At 39.6% G+C, this 21,869-nt stretch overlaps 1 protein-coding gene across 7 annotated transcripts in view; it reads right to left on the reverse strand.

Moving 5' to 3' along the window:
- Nucleotides 1–21,869, reverse strand: part of DCLK2 (doublecortin like kinase 2) — a 152,910-nt gene that overhangs the window by 23,559 nt on the left and 107,482 nt on the right. For 4 of the 7 annotated variants that reach the window (XR_003968303.1, XM_030312942.1, XM_030312940.1 and 1 more), the window contains 3 exons: nt 9,460–9,535; nt 8,510–8,618; nt 6,678–6,735 (listed from right to left, as the gene is read on the reverse strand). Coding sequence is in view for 5 of the 7 variants with exons in the window: in XM_030312942.1 (XP_030168802.1) it covers nt 6,678–6,735; nt 8,510–8,618; nt 9,460–9,535 (243 nt within the window). In the remaining 2 variants the exon portion in view is untranslated. The remainder of the gene's footprint in view (nt 1–6,677; nt 6,736–8,509; nt 8,619–9,459; nt 9,536–21,869) is intronic. The other 3 variants (XR_003968304.1, XM_030312943.1, XM_030312941.1) reach the window with 1 other exon arrangement.

The following is a 21,869-nucleotide window of genomic DNA, read 5'->3' on the forward strand; positions in this document are numbered from 1 at the left end:
TTAGGTTCTTGTCTTATCTTCATGCATCCATGTGTACATATCATTTTACTCTAAGCCACCTCAAATATTCTGACAATAGATGAAGTACACATTATAACAAAAGAATAGCATCCACAGAATATCTGTGCTAGCTCCCACACATGTGGAGCGTTTCCTGAGCATTGAATGCCCCGTGCTTGTCTAAGTAATCACTCAGTCCGTGTTGGCAAATGACAGTGCAAATGCTAAACAGAAGTAGGAAAAGAAGCAACATTTACTAGGAATCTAGTCACTATTTGTCAGTCGCTTTGCGAAGTACTTGTGTAATGTCTTAACACTTTATCCTTAGAACAGCCTTTTGAGGTAAATGCAAACCTAGGTTTCTGACATCCAAGCTCACATTTTTTGTGCTACATTACACAACATCACCTTGTTTTTTTAAATTATTATTATTAATTTAAGTAGACTTCATGCACAGTGCAGAGCCCAAGGTGGGGCTTGAACTCACAACTCTGAGATCAAGACCTGAGCTGAGATCAAGAGTCGGACACTCAACCCACTGAGCCACCCAGCTGCTCCACAATATCTAACCTTTTAAAGAGGAATCCTTCAGTAAAAAGAATTTTTCAAGTGAAAATGACAGCTGCAAAGCTGAAAATACTTGATTCCTTGAAAAGATAGAAACTAGAGGTGTATTACACTGAGTTGTGGTGTAACTCAGAACCACACTAGACTTTGTGCAGGGAGGAGAATCTATACCCCTTAATGAGCAGGTGTGGGAAGTCTACGCCCAGCCTGAGACTCAGCAAATGCTCCCAAATCTCCGGGAAGAGTGGCAGTTCTCAGACCCTAGCGCACCATGGCTGGGAGGCTGGGGACAGGGCCACCTACCTGTTTCCAAACTCCTATGTCTAAGTTACAGAGCCACAGCACAAAGCAGCAGACAGTGCCCTGGTCCCTCAGCCAACTCCTTGTGGACACAGAAACAAAGACTCAGCAAACCCTCCACATTTGTTCACTTACTTAGAGGCCTCTGGATCATCTGTGCCAGGCTTGTCTTTTATTGCACTAACAAGCAGAGTTAGATGTACTTTTGTGAACATGCAAAGGCGAGCAAATGCACTTAATTCACTCTACATGAAGCCAAGATGACAGGAGTTACTACCACCGCAGTAAAAGAGGCATTTTGTTTTCAGGCTAAATGGATCTATCACTTCAGTTCTCCTCTGAAGTTGGAAGAGTCTGTAAATTTACCTCTATTCAGAGGCTCTGTTAGTGATGCTAATTTAGAGTGACATATGTAAAGTAATCCCCATTACCAGTACCCCAGGAGCTCTCTCAAACTGGAGTTAAAATAAGATGTCTACCACCTAAGGAGACTACACCTTTCAAAAGTTATCTTTTTCAATAAAGGGCTCAAGAGAAAGTCTTCTTGGGAACTTTCTGCATCACGGAACCTCCCCCAGGACCACCAGCAGTGTTACACTGGAAACACTGAGCAGGTCCTGCAACATTTTCTCCACCACTGTGTGTTATCTCAGCTTCAGTACTCTCCTCCACAATGGCTTGTATTCTAAGCACACAGTGAATGTTTCTGTTGGAATGTGGGAGATGTCAGCCTTTGTCTTCCAACCTCTGAACTATGCCTGTAAAATTGTCTAGGAAGGAACAATCCACTTTTTAAACTAATCATTATCGGAAGCAAAACAAAAGTAGTCCATAAAAATCTTTCCAAATGTCATCTTCCTATTTCTTAGGCGACCCACATGTAATCTTTGTTTCTAATATGTAAACTCTATAGATTACATTTGTCAGAAAAAAAATCTCTGAATGCAATATGAACGTCACTTTTATCTTGAACTGCAGTGAACTTACATTATTCAGCCATCTACCATTATTCACGTTAAGTGATTCAGGATTCTAACTCCAAATAATTTACATATGAATCATTTCATGGCAGTGGTCCATGGTTCTGAGTGAGAGTAAATAACAAAGAAAACTGCTAACTTGGCAAAGGATACCACCTTATCTTTGGCTGTGGTGGTTTTTAATGTATAAAAGGGGGAGTGGGGGTGGAGAGAGAAATGGATTAGGGAATAAACAACTCTCCCAAACCAGACTCATCATCTTGTCTCCACCCACCCCAGCTCCACAAAGCAGCCCTTTCCTCCTGTGCCTTCTGTCTTATTGAATGAACTTGGCTGTCCAAGTCAGACAGGAATCCCCAAGCCCTTCCCTCATCTGCTACCAACAGCCCCTCAATCCCAAATCCCTGCCAGGAGACCTTCTCAACAGCCTCTGAATCCATCCTTTCACCTCTATCCCTATTACCAATCTCTCACTTGGACCTCTAGAAATTTGCAAAAGTTTTCTCTGTCTGGAATTCCCACCCACCTCCTCCACTCCTCGGGGGAACTCCTATGTATTCCTCAGGTCTAGATTGGACCTCTCCTCCTCTAAATAGACTGCCCTACTCAACCATGGCTGAGTGAGGCACTGTTCTTACTTTTCTCAATTCCCACTGTTCCAACCACTGCTCTCATCCTGCTGTCTGGAAGCTTCTGTTCAATCTTGCTCTCCAGCAACGAGCATAGTTGTGAAATGTCTGAGTGAATAAGCACATTGCACATTGCTCTTGGCCAAAGGTGACTTTCCAGGTGGTATCCACACTGCTTAATGAGTATTGCTGAGGATAATATAGTAAGAGAGAGAAAATGTTCAGATCACCCCATGTGATTTCCGTGGTAGATGTATGGAGTGGATTGAATGATGGCCACCCACAGATACCAAAGGCCTAACCCCTGGAACTTGTAAACAGTACCTTATTTGGAGAAAGGGTCTTTGCAGATGTGATTAAGGATTCTGCAATGAGGAAATAACTCTGGACTATCTGGGTACCATCACAATTGCCCTTATGAAGGGAAACAGGGAGATTTCACAAACAGAAGAGGTAAAATAAACGCATAGAAGAGAAAGTGATGTGAAGACAAGAGGCAGAGGTTGGAGCGACGTGGCCACAAGCCAAGGAATGCCATCAGCCACCAGAAGCTACTCAAAGAACAGATTTTCCTCTAGAGCACCAAAGGGAGCATGGATTTCAGACTTCTGGCCTCCAGAACTGTGAGAGAATAAATTCCTGCTGTTATAAGCCACCAAGTTTGTGGTAATTTATTCCAACAGTCTCAGGAAGCTAATACAATATACATTTGGGTTTATGTTGCGCTAGGTTCCATTACATGTAGATAATGAATACATAACTGTGGGAAGTGAAGGATGCATCCCCAAGCGAAGGATGCGGCACCATAACAGAAAGCTCAGAGCTTCATACCCTGTGCAAATTTAATAAATAATCATTTGGAATGAGTATTATTTAGACCACTAGATATGGAAGAATTCTTAAATTTACACACATCACAGCCTTCTCAACAGCGTCCATAAATGTGCCCCCACAGCACGGCTTGCAATAACCTCCTACTTAGAAGCACCTAACACATTTTCCATCCTCTGTGCCCTTGCTCAGGCCATGCAGGCCACCTGGAAGGCTTTCCTTGCTTCCTTGCTTTCCTGGTTTTCCTTGCTGCCTATTGAAATCCTCCCCACTGCTCGAGGCCCAGCTCGAATGCTTGCTCTCTGGCATCTTCACCGGTCACCTAACTTCTCTCTCATGTGCTACCTCCAAACTCCCCTAACATTCTCTACAGAACTGGTATTAATTTATATGCTAAATTACACTCTTCCTAGCAGTTTCCTGCACACACGTTAAATTTTAGGAACATGAGCAAACCAATCTAACAATGTACATGGAAATTACAGAAAAGCAAACAGAAGGCCAGAAAGGTTACACACTTTTTTCCCAGGTTCTTATTAAGTGAACAAGTGAATAAATTGAACTTGGATAGGAAACATGGCAGACTGGCTAACGTAATAGGGTATGGCACCAACTAGCACAAAATTCCAATCACTGTTCTGCCTCTGTGGGACTTTTGGGAAGCTATTTAATCTGAATCTCTTTTATCAGTGAAACTGGTATATCTTGTTGAGCAAGGCATTAAAGGTAATGTGCAAAATTTTTCTATGTCCAAGCCTGGATAGATTATACATTTTAGTAAAACACAAATATCATTGTCAGCATTATTAATTTTTCTGTGTACAACCCACAAAGCAGAGGTAACTGACAATACCAGAGAATAGTAGCTAATTCCACTATACCACCCTCTAAATTTTGTTTTTAAAAACAAATTATCTATACCATTTTTTTCCTAAAAGTAATATTTAATGGAAAAAGCAATTTATTTGGAACAAAGCAAGGGCTAAAATTATAATTTTAGGGGTGCATGGGTAGCTCAGTTGGTTAAGCATCTGACTCTTGATTTTGGCTCAGGTTACGATCTCACAGTTCATAGGATCAAGCCACACATTGGGCTCTGCGCTGACAGCATGGAACCTACTTGGGATTCTCTCACTCTCTCAAAATAAACTTTGTAAAAAAGTCTAAATAAATAAATAAAATTATAATTTTATATAGTCAATATTGAAATAGTTGCTCAAATAAGCAAAATGTAAGAATGCAAATAGGTATATGATCATGAATTATAAAAATAGAATGACATTTAATAACAAGGAAAAACAGATCCAAATGTTTAAAGTGACCTAATCATTTGCCTCAACACTTAGTGCACCAGATTAAAAGTTTTTGCATATAAAGAGCTTTTTCTCAACTACTAAAACAGCTTCTTAAAGTTTAATCAGGTAAACAATATCCCTACCATAGCAATTATTATTATTATTATTATTATTATTATTATTATTTTACTTTTTTGAGTAATACAGTTGTTTAGAACTGGGCTCCCAAAATTATGACACATTCTGCCTAAAGCACACCATACCAGAAAGAGCAACACTTGCATCTGGGGAAAAGACTTTGCAGTTAAAAATGTAATAATATTGTTAGAACAAGTAAAAGCACACAGAATTACTTAACAAAAATTAACTGTAAAAAAAAAACTTATTCTTCAAAGACGGGGGGGGGGCATTTCAGATAGCCTCAGCTTCATAAGCTGTCACAGTGTGGCAAAAAAAAAAAAAAAAAAAAAAAGATATGACAAATGTGCCTTTTGCCTTTCTGAAACTTCACCATAATAATACTTTAAGGTTTTTGTTAAGAATTCACAATTTTATACAAATCCAATTAAGACTAGTTTACGAGTTTCATAAATATAACATTACTACTATCACTTCAAATTCTCCTAATTATAAATTCTGAATTCCTGTGGCATATTAATAATGTTAACAGTTAATATGTGTTAAATTCCTATATACTGATACTTCTCTACATTTTTTCCACATCTTAATTCAGTTAATACTCATGATGACCTTGTGTCTTAGATTTTATTAACAACCACATTTTAGGGATTAAGTAACTTTTCCAAGATAACGGAACAAAAAGAGGCATGGAACCAAGACTCAACTTTATACAATATGGCACTAGAACAGCACTGTTCAACAGAAATATAATGTGATCCACACGTACAAATCTAAATTTTCTCATATCCCCATTAAGAAATGTAAAAGGAAGCAGATAAAATAACTTATGTAACCCAATTTTTCCAAAGTATTATTGTTTCAACATGCAGTCAAATACAAAAGACATTAATGAGGTACCACATTATTTTTTTAAGTCTTCAAAAGTCTACTGTGTATTTTACATCTACATTTCAGTTCAGACTAGCCACATTTCAGATAGCCACATGTGTTACTGACTTCGAGAGACTTGCTCTCCTAAATGCTGTGCTACCAGAAAGTAATCTAAAAAAGTCTTTGTCATCCCTGTTATAGAATATTTTTCAAACATAATTAACTTAGCAATACTCCAGCAGCACTTCATCATTTGATCTTTCCCAGCCCAGCTTGAGAGTGGGACAGGAGAAAAAAGTTCATCTGGTGTCGGGGGGCGGGGAGGACAATTCTTCATGGTGTTTCTGCACATCTTCATCAGCTTTTGTGACAAACTATCTTCCCAAGGGTAGAGTTAGGGTCTCCCTCAGAGGTAGAGGACAGATTTGGTTCCTGACCATCGTAATAAAAATAAAGTTCTCCTCTGGGGCAAGATTTGGACAGGTTTGGTAGGAGCCCCTTCATAAGACTGGGGGTTTATTAGGCTTGAGGACCCTCAACTGTGATGGAAACATCCTGTGTGCACAGCGACTGCCGCAGCCCTTCCACATCACTTTTGTGGGGCTTGAGAGCTACGGGGAACCAAAGCCACCTCTTGTGCCATGAGGAATAAAATCTTCTGTCACCGACCCAGCAACCTGGTGTCTTCTGCTAGAATCCATACAGCTAGCAGGCTAATTTGTTAGTTTGAAAGCAGGGTAAAGTCTTAGACCCATCACGGTTCTTGATATATCTTCTGGGGATTGCTGGGTTTGGAAATAGGCATCTCCCAAAGAAAAGAGCTTACATTTTTGATAGCTAAGACCACATGAACTCAATTTATTGTTTTATGATTAAATTTTTGAAACAATGACAGGACAAAACAAAAACAAACAAACAAAAAACCCCAGCTTCATAGTGCTTCCCCCATTTTTGATCAGTGGCCTATTCCTGTTAAGGCCTTGTCAATGTCCACATAAATTCCAGCAAACACCTCACACCAAGGTTTCTCAGTTTCTTTTATACAACATTTATGTATACTGTACCTTTCCACAACATTTGGCTTTGTCTATAATCTTCAGGGCAAATTCCTTTCCAGTGGACCTATGAAACAAACAGAGAAAGGCAATTTAAAGATACAAATCAAAGATACAATCATTCTTGATTTTCTCTACAGTACAAATTCAGGGAAGAAGGACTAGCTTCCTCCTCTGTACATCAGGAACAATGTTGAGTGGGGTCAGGGAGAAAGGTACCCCCCCAAAAAAAGAAAAATCCAAAGTCACCCTGTCAATCTTCTTTTATAAATATTAATTATAATATTATTAAATAACTCACATATTAAAAATACTTACATTGTATCAGAGTTGGACAAGGAACTTCTTCCATACTAAAATCTCAAAATAGTTTTCTTAGGAGGCAGAATAAAATTAAGAAAAATGAATCAAAGTAACTGAGAACTTTCTATTATCAATATATCTTTACATTAATCTATTAATGATTAAAAAGCCCTAGACTTTCAATATCTATTTCTCAGCAAAACTCCATCTGGTGTCACTTTATCCATAGCTTTCAAGGCTTATATCTGGTAGTAAAGAGATTGGTCATTTACTCGGACATACAAATGTTGATGTTGTTATTTCACTTTTAATCACCTTTAACATAATTTAATCTGAACACGCCAAAAAATTTCCTGTAGAATAGGAAAACACTTCAACAAAGAATATAGCAGTATTCTTGGAATATATTAGTTCTCTCAAGTCCAGCTGTTTTTGCCACATAGTCAAAGTACATACTGATGAAGCTGACCTTAAAAGAATAACATTCATTTAAATTACTTCTCCATAACATAAACCAAACACGGATTCAGATTTCTTTTTTTTAATATATATTTTACTTATTTGAGAGTGAGAGAGCATGCACACTAGAGCATGTGCAGGGGAGGGGCAGAGAGAGAGGGAGAGAAAGAATCCCAAGCAGGCTCCGCGCTGTCAGTGAGAGTCCAATGTGGGGCTCAAACTCAGAAACAACAAGATCATGACCTCAGCTAAAATCAAGACTCGGAGGCTTACCCAGCTGAGCCACCCAGGCGCCCTGGACTCAGACTTCTAATGAGTCTTCAGAGGTCATATTTTAGCTGCTTAATTTGTTACCTGGGAGACAAGCTGTGCACCAGGGCTAAGTCAAACAACATAGAGGGCAGGGAAGCGTCCTCTACAAGGGGCACCGAAGCTTCACTGGAGACTGGTGAAATGGAAAAGCTGTACTTACAACTTTCTGCAAAATTCCCCACAAATAATAAAAATTACCACTTACAACAGGTCAGACATTGGTCTATAAACAAAAAGACTCTAATCTGAGTCTTTTCCAGTTTTTATATTGTTTAAAAAAGGCCTGGAATTTAAAAGAATGGATTTCTTACCATTTGAGAATTTAGGACTTTAAACAAAGTGAAGATGAATAAGCAAAAATATAATTTTAATATAGGCAAAAGTTGGCTGACTCTGATCTTAATAGAGTCAGAGCTCATGTATCCTGAACTACTAGTATAAACAACTAAGTATTGACTACTAGTATTAACAACTCAGTATTAACTGAGAACAGTGCCTGACACAGGTAAGTGCTATATACATTTATTTTTTAAATGATAAATCTCTCACCTCAACTGCATACAAAGCAACTTCATATTCTGTGTGTATACCTGTATTTTTTCTGGTCAAACTGCCTGTGGGCTTACAAAGCAGCTGATCCTAACAGCAGACTTTTCCAGAAAGAGGGAAATAGAGATTTCCCAGGAAGGCATTTTATTCATACTTTCAGGTAAGAATAGACTCTAAGGAAGAAATGTATGTGTAGGTGAACAAATGATTATCCTCACCTGTCCATGCACTCTTTGACTACTGCAAAATTCCCATCACCAATAACCTTCCCAATTTTGTATTTCTCAAGAAGAGTTGATGATTCAGAGCACCTGTTTCCATTCACACCTGCACAAAAGGATAAATGCAAAGCCTAGCAAACACATCAGCATTTCATCTAGATTCCTACATATCTGGGCAATAATAAATTGCAATGCATTCATTTCTAAGTCAATGATGAATCATTAGAAAATTTCTAAGCATATCTTCTGAGGAGAACACCTGAATCACCAATTTGCTTTTAACCTTGCTGTGGAATCTGAAACAAACATAGTCAATAAACCTAACAAATTCCCCAAACATCAGCTGAAATAAGTAAAAAGGAAGCTTAACCTAAGCTTTGTAAACTTTTCTGTTAACACTCAAGAAAGGGGAAGGGGACAATGGTGGGGATTTAATCTCATCTTATAAATTTTTAAGATTTCTCCTCAGGATTTTCTAGTAAAGCAAATTCCACCCAGCTGGGATACCTGTGAAGGCTAACTCCTGCCTCCAAGTCTTCTCAAAAAGGGGAAGGGGGAGAGGCAGGAGGACAAAGTGGTTAAAATGACTACTTTTACAATGCATCCCCAGTGCCCAGCACATAGCAGACAACCAATGAAGAAACATACTTTTGCTACCTAATTGAGAGAAAGTCTATGTGTAGGACTTGTGAGCAGACTGCCACTAAGGAAAAAAAAATACGTAAGCCCAAGTGTAAAATCTGAAATTGGGTTAGCTTAATTAGAAGCAAGGAAACTTTATATATCTTGTAGTGACTCCCACCCACTACAGCTCAATAGGCTAACTGGTGACATGATTACATCCCTGTTTAGGAAGATTATAATTTAGCATCAAGTGGGTTTCGGGTGGCCACCAAGTTCACATGGATAACTTCCTGTATAAAAGAAATCATCAGATTGAGGACTACCTTCAGGACTCATGCAACGACCAAGTTCAGGTCCACCATTTACATTCGAAGAAGATCTGCCGTGTGCAGAAATCTGCTGAAAGAAGAGAGTGACCATTACTTATCAGGATAAATTTACAAATATTCAGCTAGCAAATCCTTAAAGAATAGAAGATGCTTATATCATGCAAAAATATAATGATACAAAAAGAGAGGAGGCATCTCTTTCTCATCTCTTCCATACACACACACACACACACACACCCCATTAACATATCTCTTCCTTAAAGTATTTTCAATTCAGATTGGATGTCAGGAAACTTGACAGTATGTTATTCTCTTTGATACTGTTTTGCTTGTGACCTCAGGGGAATAAAGTAAAGGAAACTATCATGGCACCACCACTGAACAAGGAACTATAGTTAATTCCAAGAAATGTCAGCACTGAGTCCCCAGATCCCACTACCGCCCTGTGGCCGACCCCAGGGGGGGCCCTAAGGGGGAGCCCTTCTCTGAACTCCAGCCCCATGCCCAGCACTGTACCACCTTCCACACCCTCCTGTGGCTTCAGGATCCAGAGCGTAGCCCTGGCTCAACCCTCTTCTTTACTGACCCCAAGACAGCAAGAATTCCTCCTAAGCATGTTAAAAACTTTTACTACTAGGAACCAGAGGGAAATAAAAGATAAAACTAAAAGATTCCAACTCAGTGATGCTGCAGTTCCCAGTCACAAAAATATCTGTAATCCTTAGAAGAATTAAAAAACTCATATTAGGGGCGCCTGGGTGGCCCAGTCGGTTAAGCGTCTGGTTTTTGAATACTGATTGGCCCAGGCCATGATTGGGCAGCTTCGTGGGCTCAAGCCCTGCGTCAGGCTCTGTGCCGACAGGCCAGAGCCTGCTTGGGATTTTTTCCCTCTCTCTCTGTCTCTCCCCTGCTCATGAGAACTGTCTCTCAAAATAAATAAAACTTAAAGAAAAAAAGAAAAACTCGTATTATTCATATCATGTTTACTATTACGTATGCTTAGGGAATTTTTTTTCTTTTTTTCTTTATCCCTAAGGGCTCGTAGGCTTTTAAACTCAAATTTTGCTCTTTGAACTTTGTCTTTCTTTCTTTAATGATTCCTTTCAGGAGCTTCCAAGGTCAAAGGACTTACCAGATACTGAGAAGCCTCTTTGACATCTTTTGTACTGCTGTGCATACCTGCTTGCCTCGATGCCCAAGCTGTCCTGGTACCTCTGTCCCATAATGGCTGTGCCTTATTCATCACTGCATCTCCCGTATGCAGCACAGTGCCTGGTACACACAATCCTGATTTAATACTTGCTGATCAAAAACACAAACGACAAAGGGCCTACTCCCTTCCTCTGGATGAAGTAAGAACCTTGCTGAGACTGAGTTTGGTTCAAAACCCAGGAAAGCCCAATACTGATTTATACACATTGCTTCGAATCGGATCATCCAGAAGGTCTTCTGGAATAAGATATGAGTCTCAAGAATAAGAGGCATTAAAAATTGGTCTGCTTTCTCAGATCCCATGTAGCCACACCTTGTGTGGACAGTAAAACCAGCAGCAGCATGTCCTGTTGGGAAACCTAAGGCCAAGGGAAGGCAGTTCTGAGAGTCAACCAGTCAGCTCCTGCCCTGAGTGGCAACCATGCTTCTCACAAGTTCTGCCTCCTTCACTCTGACATGGAGAATAACTGCAGCAACGTGTGTACGTGCAGGGTCCCTTTCAGGCCACCCTTTATCTTGAAAACGCTACAGTCAGCTCACACTTCACCATCCACAGACTCCTCGGAGTTCAATCATTCTGTTTCTCACAAGGTAAATGGAGGACAAAGTTTTTCACATGTTAGCCTTTTTGTTTTCTCCTGGTTTTGTTTTTTTGTTTTTTTTCCTGCTGAAATGAAAAGCAACTCCAGAATCAGCAGTATTCTATGTTAGAATGTTTAAAAGGTAGATTGTTTAAAACTAAAGCCCAGAGAGGCGGCTTAAAGGGAAGCCGAAAAGAAAACTACAAGGTTCTTCAGTCAGTTCTGTTTCCACAGCTACCAAGCCGGTCCTGGTCCTCCTCGGGCTTCTCCTGGAGCCTCATCAAAAGCCTCCTTAGTTACTTTCAGTTTCAGCCACATTCCACACAGGATTGCCAGGAAACTTCTGCAAGCGTAGTTCTGGTATGACCCCTATGATCGATCTAAAACCTCAGTGGGTCTTTGTGACCAACAGAATAACACCAATAGGATAATCCCATGATTTGTCTCCCTACCTACCTGTCCAATTTGTTTCCCAACACTTTTTATCATGCATTTTATACATTAAATGAATCTTTTTTTAAAGTTGCTTAAACTTCTTAAATCTTAATTTTCTACTTTGAATATAGGGGTAGTAGCAGCTCCTAGCTCAAAGATTTGCAAGTAAATTTAAATTAGCTCATACATGTAAACACATTTAGCGTGTCAACTCACTGACATGTAATTAAGTCATTATTAGTTATTAGTATACCTTTCCTTAAAATATAGTAAGTACAAAATAATAAATTATTAGTCATTATTATATTACATATATGTGATATATATTATATATAAGTCGTTATTAGTTATTAGTATACCTTTCCTTAAAATACCTAGCATAGAGCCTAGAATCCAGTGACTGAGAAATGTTTTCCAACTACTGAATGTACAATGGCTACAAGAGCTCTTTTGCTACATAATTCATTCCTCTTCTAATCTAACCCTTCGTAGACTGAAAACGGTCAGTCAAGTGAATAAGAGATCCAAATTAAATTCATATTAGCCAGGGGTGCCTGGGTGGCTCAGTCAGTTAGGCATCTGACTTCAGCTCAGGTCATGATCTCAGGGTTTGTGAGTTCAAGCCTCATGTCAGGGTCTGTGCTGACAGCTCAGCTTTGGATTCCGTGTCTCCCTCTCTCTTACCACCCTTCCCCCACTTGCGCACGCGCTCTCTCTCAAAAGTGAATAAACATTAAAAAAAAAAAACTTTAAAAAATTCATATCAGCCAAATTCTTAACGGAATAAAGACAAGAAGAATGTCATTTTGGAGAAAGTATATCCCAAAAAATAAATGGAAAGATCCCTTTTTATTTTTAAAGTTTATTTATTGGGGTGCCTGGGTGGCTCGGTCAGTTAAATGCCCGACTTTGGCTCAGATCATGATTTCATGGTCTGTGAGCTGGAGCACTGCATCAGACTCTGTGCTGACAGTTCAGAACCTTGGTCCTGCTCCGGATTCTGTGTCTCCTTCTCTCTCTGCTCCTCCCCTGCTCACACTCTGTGTCTTCCTTTCTCTCAAAAATAAACCCTAAAAAAATTTTTAAATGAAGTTTATTTTGAGAGAGACAAAGACAGCATGAATGGGAGAGGGGCAGAGAGAGAGAGGCAGAGAGAGAATCCCAAGCAGGCTCCACACTTTCAGCGCAGAACCTGATGTGGGGCTCAAACTCACAAACCATGAAATCGTGACCTGAACTGAAATCAAGAGTCTGACTGAGACACCCATGTGCCCTGGAAAGATCCCTTTTGATCACTGCTCACCCCTAGATTACAGTGATGGGGGAGGGGGACTGTTAATACCTGGAAACAGCAGGGGCAGTGACCATCTTATCTGCATGTCTAAATTTCACAGCCCAGAATGGGGCAGCCCCACACCCTCAGGCCACAGCTGGATGAGTCAGGCCTGGGTGCTGAGCAGAAACCATCTCTCCTCCAAACACTCTGAGCCTATGGACGTGTGCAGTATGCAGGCCTCACGGCCACTGCTGAAGTCCTCAGACCTGCCTTTGTGCCTGCCTTCTCCCACACCTGCCTGCTTGCTTAGCTCTCCTGGAAGTAGATAGCTTTCTTCTAACAAGCCCCTTTCTTGAGCTAATTTGAGTACATTTTGGTTCACTGAAAGCTGATGTGTTCTAACTCAAGGCTTCTCTAAGAGGGAACTCTTGGAAGGGACTAAAATGCAGGCATTTTTACCTCCATATACATCTTCACATGGATGAGTGACTCCTCAGAGTGTTTACTAATTGAGTTCCTGTGAACCACTGTAACTTTCCCAGTGTTTGTTTTGATTAACCCCCCAACACTGACCTATTCTGAATCCCAGGAATTCAGTAACAGTCCAGCAATTGCAAACACGGATTATGTTGGGATTCAGAGGCAGCAAAGAACAAGGAAAGAGACCAGGAGACAGAGCAGGTGTGGGAACTGGTTCCCTAGTAACTAAAGAGAGCAGGACCTAGGCTGAAGCCTGAGCAGGGGAACTGGCCTGTGGGGGGGGGGGGGGGGCAATGAAATGATACTTTCAGGAATACCTGACAAAGGTTTCACTAAATCACCAGGAAGTGTAGACTTCTTAGCAAATACTGATGGCAAGAAGGGCATTTTTCAAAACTCTCAAACTGAAATTTTTTTAAGTGCTAAACCTCAAGCAATTACCAAAACAAAACCAAAAACCTCTGTAGAGTTAACAGGAGTGACATATCTAATTACCTATCCAAATAATGTTCCTTTATTTGAAAATAAAGCTTGGAAAATGAAAACACAAAGGGGAATCATTTTATTACAGCACAGCTGAATAGACAGGGACATGATTTGACACAGCAACAGCTTTCCTTTCCTCCCTCAGCAATAATCTAGGCTGAATTGTTAGAGAATATAAAGATGAAAGGACACGATCATTACCGCCCAGAGGTTTACAATCTTATAAGGAGACACATGTACATGCTTAAAACCTTTCTGGGAAACCTCTTCATTCCAAGAAATGGTTGCTAAGGTTCTGATGATTACAAAGGACTCTGAACACCTGTGAGAGGCAGCCATTTTACTAAGGCATGAATCTGGACTTGTAATGTTTGAATCACACAGCTAGTGATTAAGTTCACTTGACCCCCCAGCAATGAAGCTTGGTGCTCCAAGGGTACAAGAAAAGCTGGGTATTCACCAAGATCCCTGGACAGATCCCTGGCAAATGTGAAGTGTCTATTGTGCAGCATAAAGCAAAGCATTCCCAGTGCCCTGAGAGGCATGCAGACAAAGAGCAATGAAAATGCAGGGGATGAAGCTAGGACTACAAAATTCACAGTTTCCCAGGCACAATTTATGTATTTCCCTGTCCCTCTTAAGAATTATTCTCTTATTGAAGCAAGGATTGAATTAGCACCAGAGAGATTAAAATTTGGCGTTCTTGATTAAACCTGTCCCATTCCTATTGTCGAACTAACAATTTTTATTAAAATCTCTTAAAATGCTAATGAGCATTTATGCTTCCATCAGCAACTATGATGCTGAGACAGCACAAAGGAAGTGCCTACATGCTTCATGTTAGCGAGATCCTCCTCAATAAAGCCTAAATGGATGGCAGCATCTGGGCTCTTTCAAGATTATCTTCTATAATTACTAACTGGTTCAAAAAGATGTGATTATATTTAGGGGTGGGGAGTCAGGGGGGGCATGTTTCCTAATGAGGCCCTGATTGGTCAAGGAGGGAAGGGGATGTAAAAGACCATGGGGATGTTGCTGAGAACATTATGTGACCAGGCTCCACGGCCCCATCTGGCAGCAGCAGTTCCATTTTTATGAGTAACCAAGGAAAGGAAACACATAAGAACCTGCTTCTGCTAAGAACATTTTTATTTTATTTTATTTTATTTTATTTATTTTTTATTCTATTCTATCTTATCTTTTTAAGAAAATTCAGTTCCTCAGTTGCACTAGCCATATTTCAGGTGCCTAACAGCCACACATGTCTGGTGACTACTGTATTGGACAATGCAGATACGGACATTTCCCATCATCTCTCATCATCTCAGAATGTTCTACTGAACAGCACTAGGTTAAGCACTTGAAAGATATATATATATATTTTCTTTCTTTTAACTGAAGTATAGTTGATGTGCAACATTACATTAGCTTTATGTGTACAACATAGTGATCTGACATTTATATACATTATAAAATGCCCAATACGATAAGTACAGTTACTATCTGTTATTATACAGAGTTATTACAATATTATTGACTATATTTCCTAGCTTATACTTTACCTCTTAATCTCCTTCACCTATTTCACCATCTCTCAATTCCCTTCCCTTCTGGCAACCACCAGTTTGTTCTCTGTACTTATGAGTCTATTTCTATTTTGTTCAGTTCTGCTGAAAACTTTAAAAGACTTGGGGTACCTGAGTGGCTCAGTCGGTTAAACATCCGACTTCGGCTCAGGTCATGATCTCATAATTCGTATGTTTGAGCCCCATGTCGGGCTCTGTGCTGACAGCTCAGAGCCTGGAGCCTGCTTCGCTTTCTGTCTCCCTCTCTCTGCATTACTTCCCAACTTGCACTCTGTTTCTCTCTCTCTCTCAAACATAAATAAAGATTTTTTTAAAAATTTTTTAAAAACTTGAAGAGACTTGAAAATAGAGCAGAAAAAGTCTAAGGTGTTCTCAACTGCTAGCACCATTAAAAAAAGCATTCATGGCTGACTGAGTAAATGCTAAATGAGTAACATTTCAGCTTTCTACATTTAGGTAAGAAATCAAGTCAGAGTGGCCTATGTTAAATTTCTTTGGTAAGTAGATTGTTACAACTTCCACAAAACTTAAAATTTAAAGAGAAACATTAGGTACTACACTAAAAATGTAAAGCTTTATTCAAAAATGGGCAATTCTCAAAAAAAAAGTAGAAATGACTATATCAATGGATTATAGCATATTTAGTTTCGAGTATAATGCTGGACACTATTTAATTCTGACTTTTAATAAAAGGAAACACTTGAGCAGAATCTAGGAGATACTGTATAATGAGTCGACTTTCTCGATGCATCTTGGGAAATGGCACCCTGATTCAATTTTTAATTGGCCTACTGCAGGGGTCAGAAATATTTTCTGCAAAAGGCTAGAGAGTAGGGGTGCCTGGGTAGCTCAGTTGGTTGAGTGTCCAGCTCTTAGCTTTAGCTCAGGTCATGATCTCAAGATTCACAGGTTCAAGCCTCATGTCGAGCCCCACCGTGTCTGGCTCAGCACTGACAGCATGGAGCCTGCTTGGAATTCTCTGCCTTTCTCTCTCCCTGCCCTTCCCTGCTTGTGCATATTCTCTCTCTCAAAAATAAATAAACAATAAACAAACAAACTTTTAAAAATAAAGGCTACAGAGTAATATTTTAGGCTTTGTGGTATGGTCTCTATCACAATTACTCAGCTCTCCTATTGTAGAATGAAAGCAGCCCCAGACCACATTTAAACAGAGTGTGTGACTGTGTTCCAGTAAAACTGAATTTAGAAAATCAGGCTATGGGCTGAATTTGGCCAGCAATAAACTCTTTGTCCACAAGAACCTTCTTAGGAATCTAATTCTTACACTTTCATACTCTAAAACAGAATAACCCTCAGGGTCTGTCTGTTGCTGTAAAGCAGTGTTTCTCTGGCCTTGGCTGTACATTAGAATCACCTGGGATGATCCGACATCTTCTATTGCTGGGTTGCAACCCAGAGTAAAGAATCCCTGGGGTAGAGTGTGGGTATCTGTATTTTTTTGAGCTCCACAGATGATCTAATGTGTGGCCAAGTTTGAGAACCTCTTTGGAGGAAGGTTCTGGCAGCAACTTTAATTCTTCAGCCACCTTAAGTTCTCTCTGTCACTCATCCAACAATCTAACCATTGCAAGTTATCTACTGCCAAAGAACAACTTTCTCTTTGTAAGAAAAGGAAAGAAGACACTTATTACAGTTTATTGAATGCCTACTTTGTGGCAAGTCCTAAAATGAGTACTTTATATGTTATGAATTAGGTATTATAATCTCCATTGATATGTGAAGAAACCAAAACTCAGAGAGGTTATATAACTTGCCCAAATGCCACAGCAAATGCAGAGTCAGAATCTAAACCCAGATCTGACTCCAGAGCCCAGGAGCTATTTGGCTATTCTCACACTGTCCCCTCCTCGGAGAGCACAAAGTCCTCCAAGGCTATTAAATTAATATAGGGATGCCACCCAGTATAAGACCCACTCATTAAAATATTCATTGTGGTATATTTGGAATGTGCTTTCAGATTACAGAACTATAGTCACATCCTTGTTAATTTATTCAAATAATGTACCAATTCACAGCCTTTCCTCATATAAAGAGAACTTTAGAAAATTTTTTTTTCTTTAAAAAGATAACCTCTGAAATGTATTGAAGATTTTTTTAAGTCAGTATATTAGGTACTACTTGTAAATAGATTTACTTCCATTATCATTTTTGTGGATTTAATATTTTAAAAACATCAATTCCATTAAAAAAGCCAGTATGAATTACAATAAATGCTAAATTAAAAATGCATTTAATAACATAAATCTTCCAAAGAAGATATACAGATGGCCAACAGACACAAGAAAAGATGTTCAATGTCACTAATCATCAGGGAAATGCAAATCAAAACTGCAATGAGGTATCACCACACACCTATCAGAATGGCTAAAATAAAAAACACAAGAAACAAGTGTTGGTGAGGATGTGGAGAAAAAGGACCCCTCATTCACTGTTGGTAGAAACGCAAGCTGGTGCAGACACTGTGAAAAACATAGATATTCCTCAAAAAGTTAAAAACAGGGGAACTTAGGTGGCTTAGTCAGTTGACCACCCAACTTTTGATTTCAACTGAGGTTGTGATCTCATGATTGCGGGATGAAGCCCTGCATCAGGCTCCACACTGAGCATACAACCTGCTTAATATTCCCTCTCTCTCCCTCTGCCCCTCTCTCCCACTGTCTCTAATAATAATAACAATAACAACAACAACAACAACAACAGAATTACCCCATGATCCATTAATTCCATTAGTGGGTATATACCCAAAGAAAATGAAAACACTAAGTCAAAAAGATATACACATCCTTATGTTTACTGCAGCATTATTAACAACAGCCAAGATATGGAATTAACCCAAGTATCTATGATAAATGAATGGATAAAGAACATGTAGTGTATATATATACACAATGGAATATTATTCGGTCATAGAATGAAATATTGCCACTTGCAACAATATGGATGGATCTAGAGGGTATAATGCTAAGTGAGATAAGTCAGAGAAAGACATACCATATGATTTCACTCATAAATGGAATTTAAGAAACAAAACAAATGGAGAAAGAAAGAGACAAAAAAAACCCAGACTCTCAAATAAAGGGAAGTGGTGATTACCAAAGGGGAGGTTGGTGGGGGAATGGATGAAACAGGTAAAGGGGATTAAGAGTAGACTTACTGTGATGAACATTGATTAATGTAATAGAATTAATGACTCATCATATTGTATGCCTGAAACTAATGTAACACCATGTTAATTACATTTGGATTTTAAGAATAAAAATAAAAACAAATCTTTATCACTTTTATACTGTATTTGTGATAATTCACTCTGAAATACTTCATTATTAGTAATGAGATATGAGAACAATTAATGTGAATCTATACCTAAAGGCTAGTAATATACAAAATGTATTCTTATCTGTAGCCATACCTTAGACTTGTTTTCATTTGGCAAAATTAGTGGTGCTTGATATTTGTGATTGGTTAATAGTGGTAAATAGTGAATTTTCCGGCTACAGAGAACACACAGCCTGTACATGTACAATTCAACAGTCTCTGAAAGGGGCTGTCTGTTCCTTTGAGTATCCCTGCTATCTCAGTCGACCACATGGTCCACCAAAACCGGCATAGATTCTCTGCATATCCTTACGAGTGAGCCTTTCATGCCAATTGTTGCTTACTGGATTTTTAAGCAACAGACATGTGGTAAACCATGCCTACCTGCTAAAAATGTCTGTATGCTTTCACTGTGAGGTCTCACCAATTTCTAGGATGCCAGGGTGCTAGGAGAGGTGCCTGACTCTTCAGCTCAAACTATGGAAGTTACCACAGTCAGTCACCAGCACAGACCAATTTAAATGCTACAACGTCTAAGTCTTAATTCCATCCAATTATCTTTAATATACTACCAAGAAGAGTTTCTAATGGCTAACTTTCATGAATAAGGGAGCATTTAAGATTAACACAGGAGTTGCTTATATCCAAATAAAATTCTTAAAATTGATCCTATTTATACACTGATTTGCTTGGCAAACTCTCCCTCTAGCCCCACAAAGGTGGGCTTCAGCCCAGTTGAGCGATTTACCCACCAAATGCCTCTATTTACTGAGCAACCACAATGTGCAAATCGCCGTCCTGAAACAGTCTGAGATTCTTAATGATGATTTATTTTGTTAGGCCACTGAAGTCTTCAAAACTGCTTAGTCCCTCTTCTGTTTTTGTTTCTGTCTACAAAATCAATTACATTCAGAGATGAAGTCACCACCCAGCATTTCGGGGTAATAAAAAGTATAAAAGTAGTCAGTTTCTCAGTACTGAAGATTATTAACTAGCTTTAAATACCAGAGAAAAACCAAAGCTCCAGGGAAAAGCAAAAACGTCTAAGGTCAGCAGCTACTGTGGATTTACATTTCACAGCTTCGAAAAGAAGTTTTGAAGTTCAGGAGGTCAGAGAGTTGCATTTTAGCTCTGCCAATCAGTATGAGATACTACCAGCCCTTTCATCACACTTCACAAATCTGGAAAATCTTTCACCACCAGCAGACCCAGGAGACATCATCAGATAAAATATCAGCACATCAGACGGTTTATAATCTCAAGATGTTGGATAGTGTTCCAAATGTACTTTTTTTTTTTTTTTCCCTTTCTTCTTTCAACCAACAAGAATACTCACAGTAGACAGCCTCTGGGCATACACTTCAGCATCAAAATATGAGACATTTTATCCCTCAGTGTCCACAGATGTGCCCCTGACTCTGAAGCCTTAAGTTACTACAGCCTTGAAAATCCTAAACTGGGACATGGGTGATGAATGAAATTCCAGGGAAATGCTTTCTTCATCCATCTGGCAGCTGATGACACATTTAGTACTCTTTATTGCCTATCTGTCACAAAGAAAATGCTGTGATTTAAGCACAGAAAATATTCCCACAGGGAAAGTTATCAGCTAGATCGAAGGGACTCTGAGGAGCTTGGGCAGAGGAAACAGGAGATCATGGGCTGAGGACAAGAGGAAGATGAGGATTAAGAAGAAAACATCAGCGGTGGTGGGATTCTAGAATTTGAAGGGGAGATAAAAGAATGGGCAGGGAGTGATCAGTAGGAAAAAAAGACTGGGAGAAGAGAAAAGGAGCAACACTGATACTGAGAGAGACTTCTGTGGCCCTCAAAAAGGAGAATGGACAGAACCTATTGAGGGAACAGGGGAAGCCTAAGAAAGAGATTTTGGGTGGCTGATAAAGAGATGAAAGCAGAGAGAATAGGTGTGGCCTCCAAAATGGCTCCCCTGAACCTCACCTCCTGATTTTCATGCCCTAATACAGACCCTTCCCATGCAGAACTGAGCTGACACGTGACTACTAAGCTCTTATGGAAATGATGGCGTCTGACTTCCAAGAGTAGGTTATAGACAGGAGGGCTTCTGCATGGCATTCTCTTTTAGATCATATGCTTTGAAGAAACCCAGCTGCCATGTTCTAAGGATACTCAAGCCAACTTATGGAGAGGTCCACATGGCAAGGAACTGAGGCATCCTGCCAACAGCCAGCACCAACCTGCCACCACATGAGTGAGTCACCTTGGAAGGAGGTCCTCCATTCCCAGCAGGGTCTTCAGGTAACTAGCTCTGGTGCACATCTTGACTACAAGCTCATCAAAGATCTTAAGCCAGAGCCACCCAGTTAAACTGTTCCTGGATTCCTGACCCACAAGAACCATGCAAGACGATAATTTTAATTTTTTTAATGTTTATTTATTTTTGAGAGAGAGAAAGAGAGAGAGAGAGAGAGGCACAGAGTGTGAGTGGGGAGAAGGACAGAGAGAGAGGGAGACACAGAATCTGAAGCACCCTCTAGGCTCTGAGCTGTCAGCACAGAGCCCAACATGGGGCTCGAACCCACAAACTGTGAGATCATGACCTGAGCCAAAGTTGGACACTTACTTAACCAGTTGTTCCATCCAGGCACTCAGAGACAATAATTTTTTATCGCTATTTTAAGCTGCTAAATTTTGAGATAGCTTGTTACTAAGTTGCCTCACAGAGTACTAATGGAGTCAGACTATATAAAGAGGACAGGAAAACAGAGATGAAGGATAGAGTCAGGAAGGCAATTCATAAGAGAGAAAAGCAGAGGAGGTAATACAATCTGAAGTCTGACTTCTCACTTCTTCCCTTCTTACATACTACTGCTTGTTAAATTTTTTCTTTGTAGGTAAAAATTCCTTCATATGAACACTGAACCTGGAAATCCCAAGACTTACAATAAGAAAGAACAGCAAAACTATTCTAAGCGTTTTCCCTATATTTAATTAATGTCAACCCTGTGCTCTAGGTCCTATTAATCCTTTTCT

The sequence above is a fragment of the Lynx canadensis genome, chromosome B1, assembly GCF_007474595.2.
Source record: "Lynx canadensis isolate LIC74 chromosome B1, mLynCan4.pri.v2, whole genome shotgun sequence".
NCBI lineage: Eukaryota > Metazoa > Chordata > Mammalia > Carnivora > Felidae > Lynx > Lynx canadensis.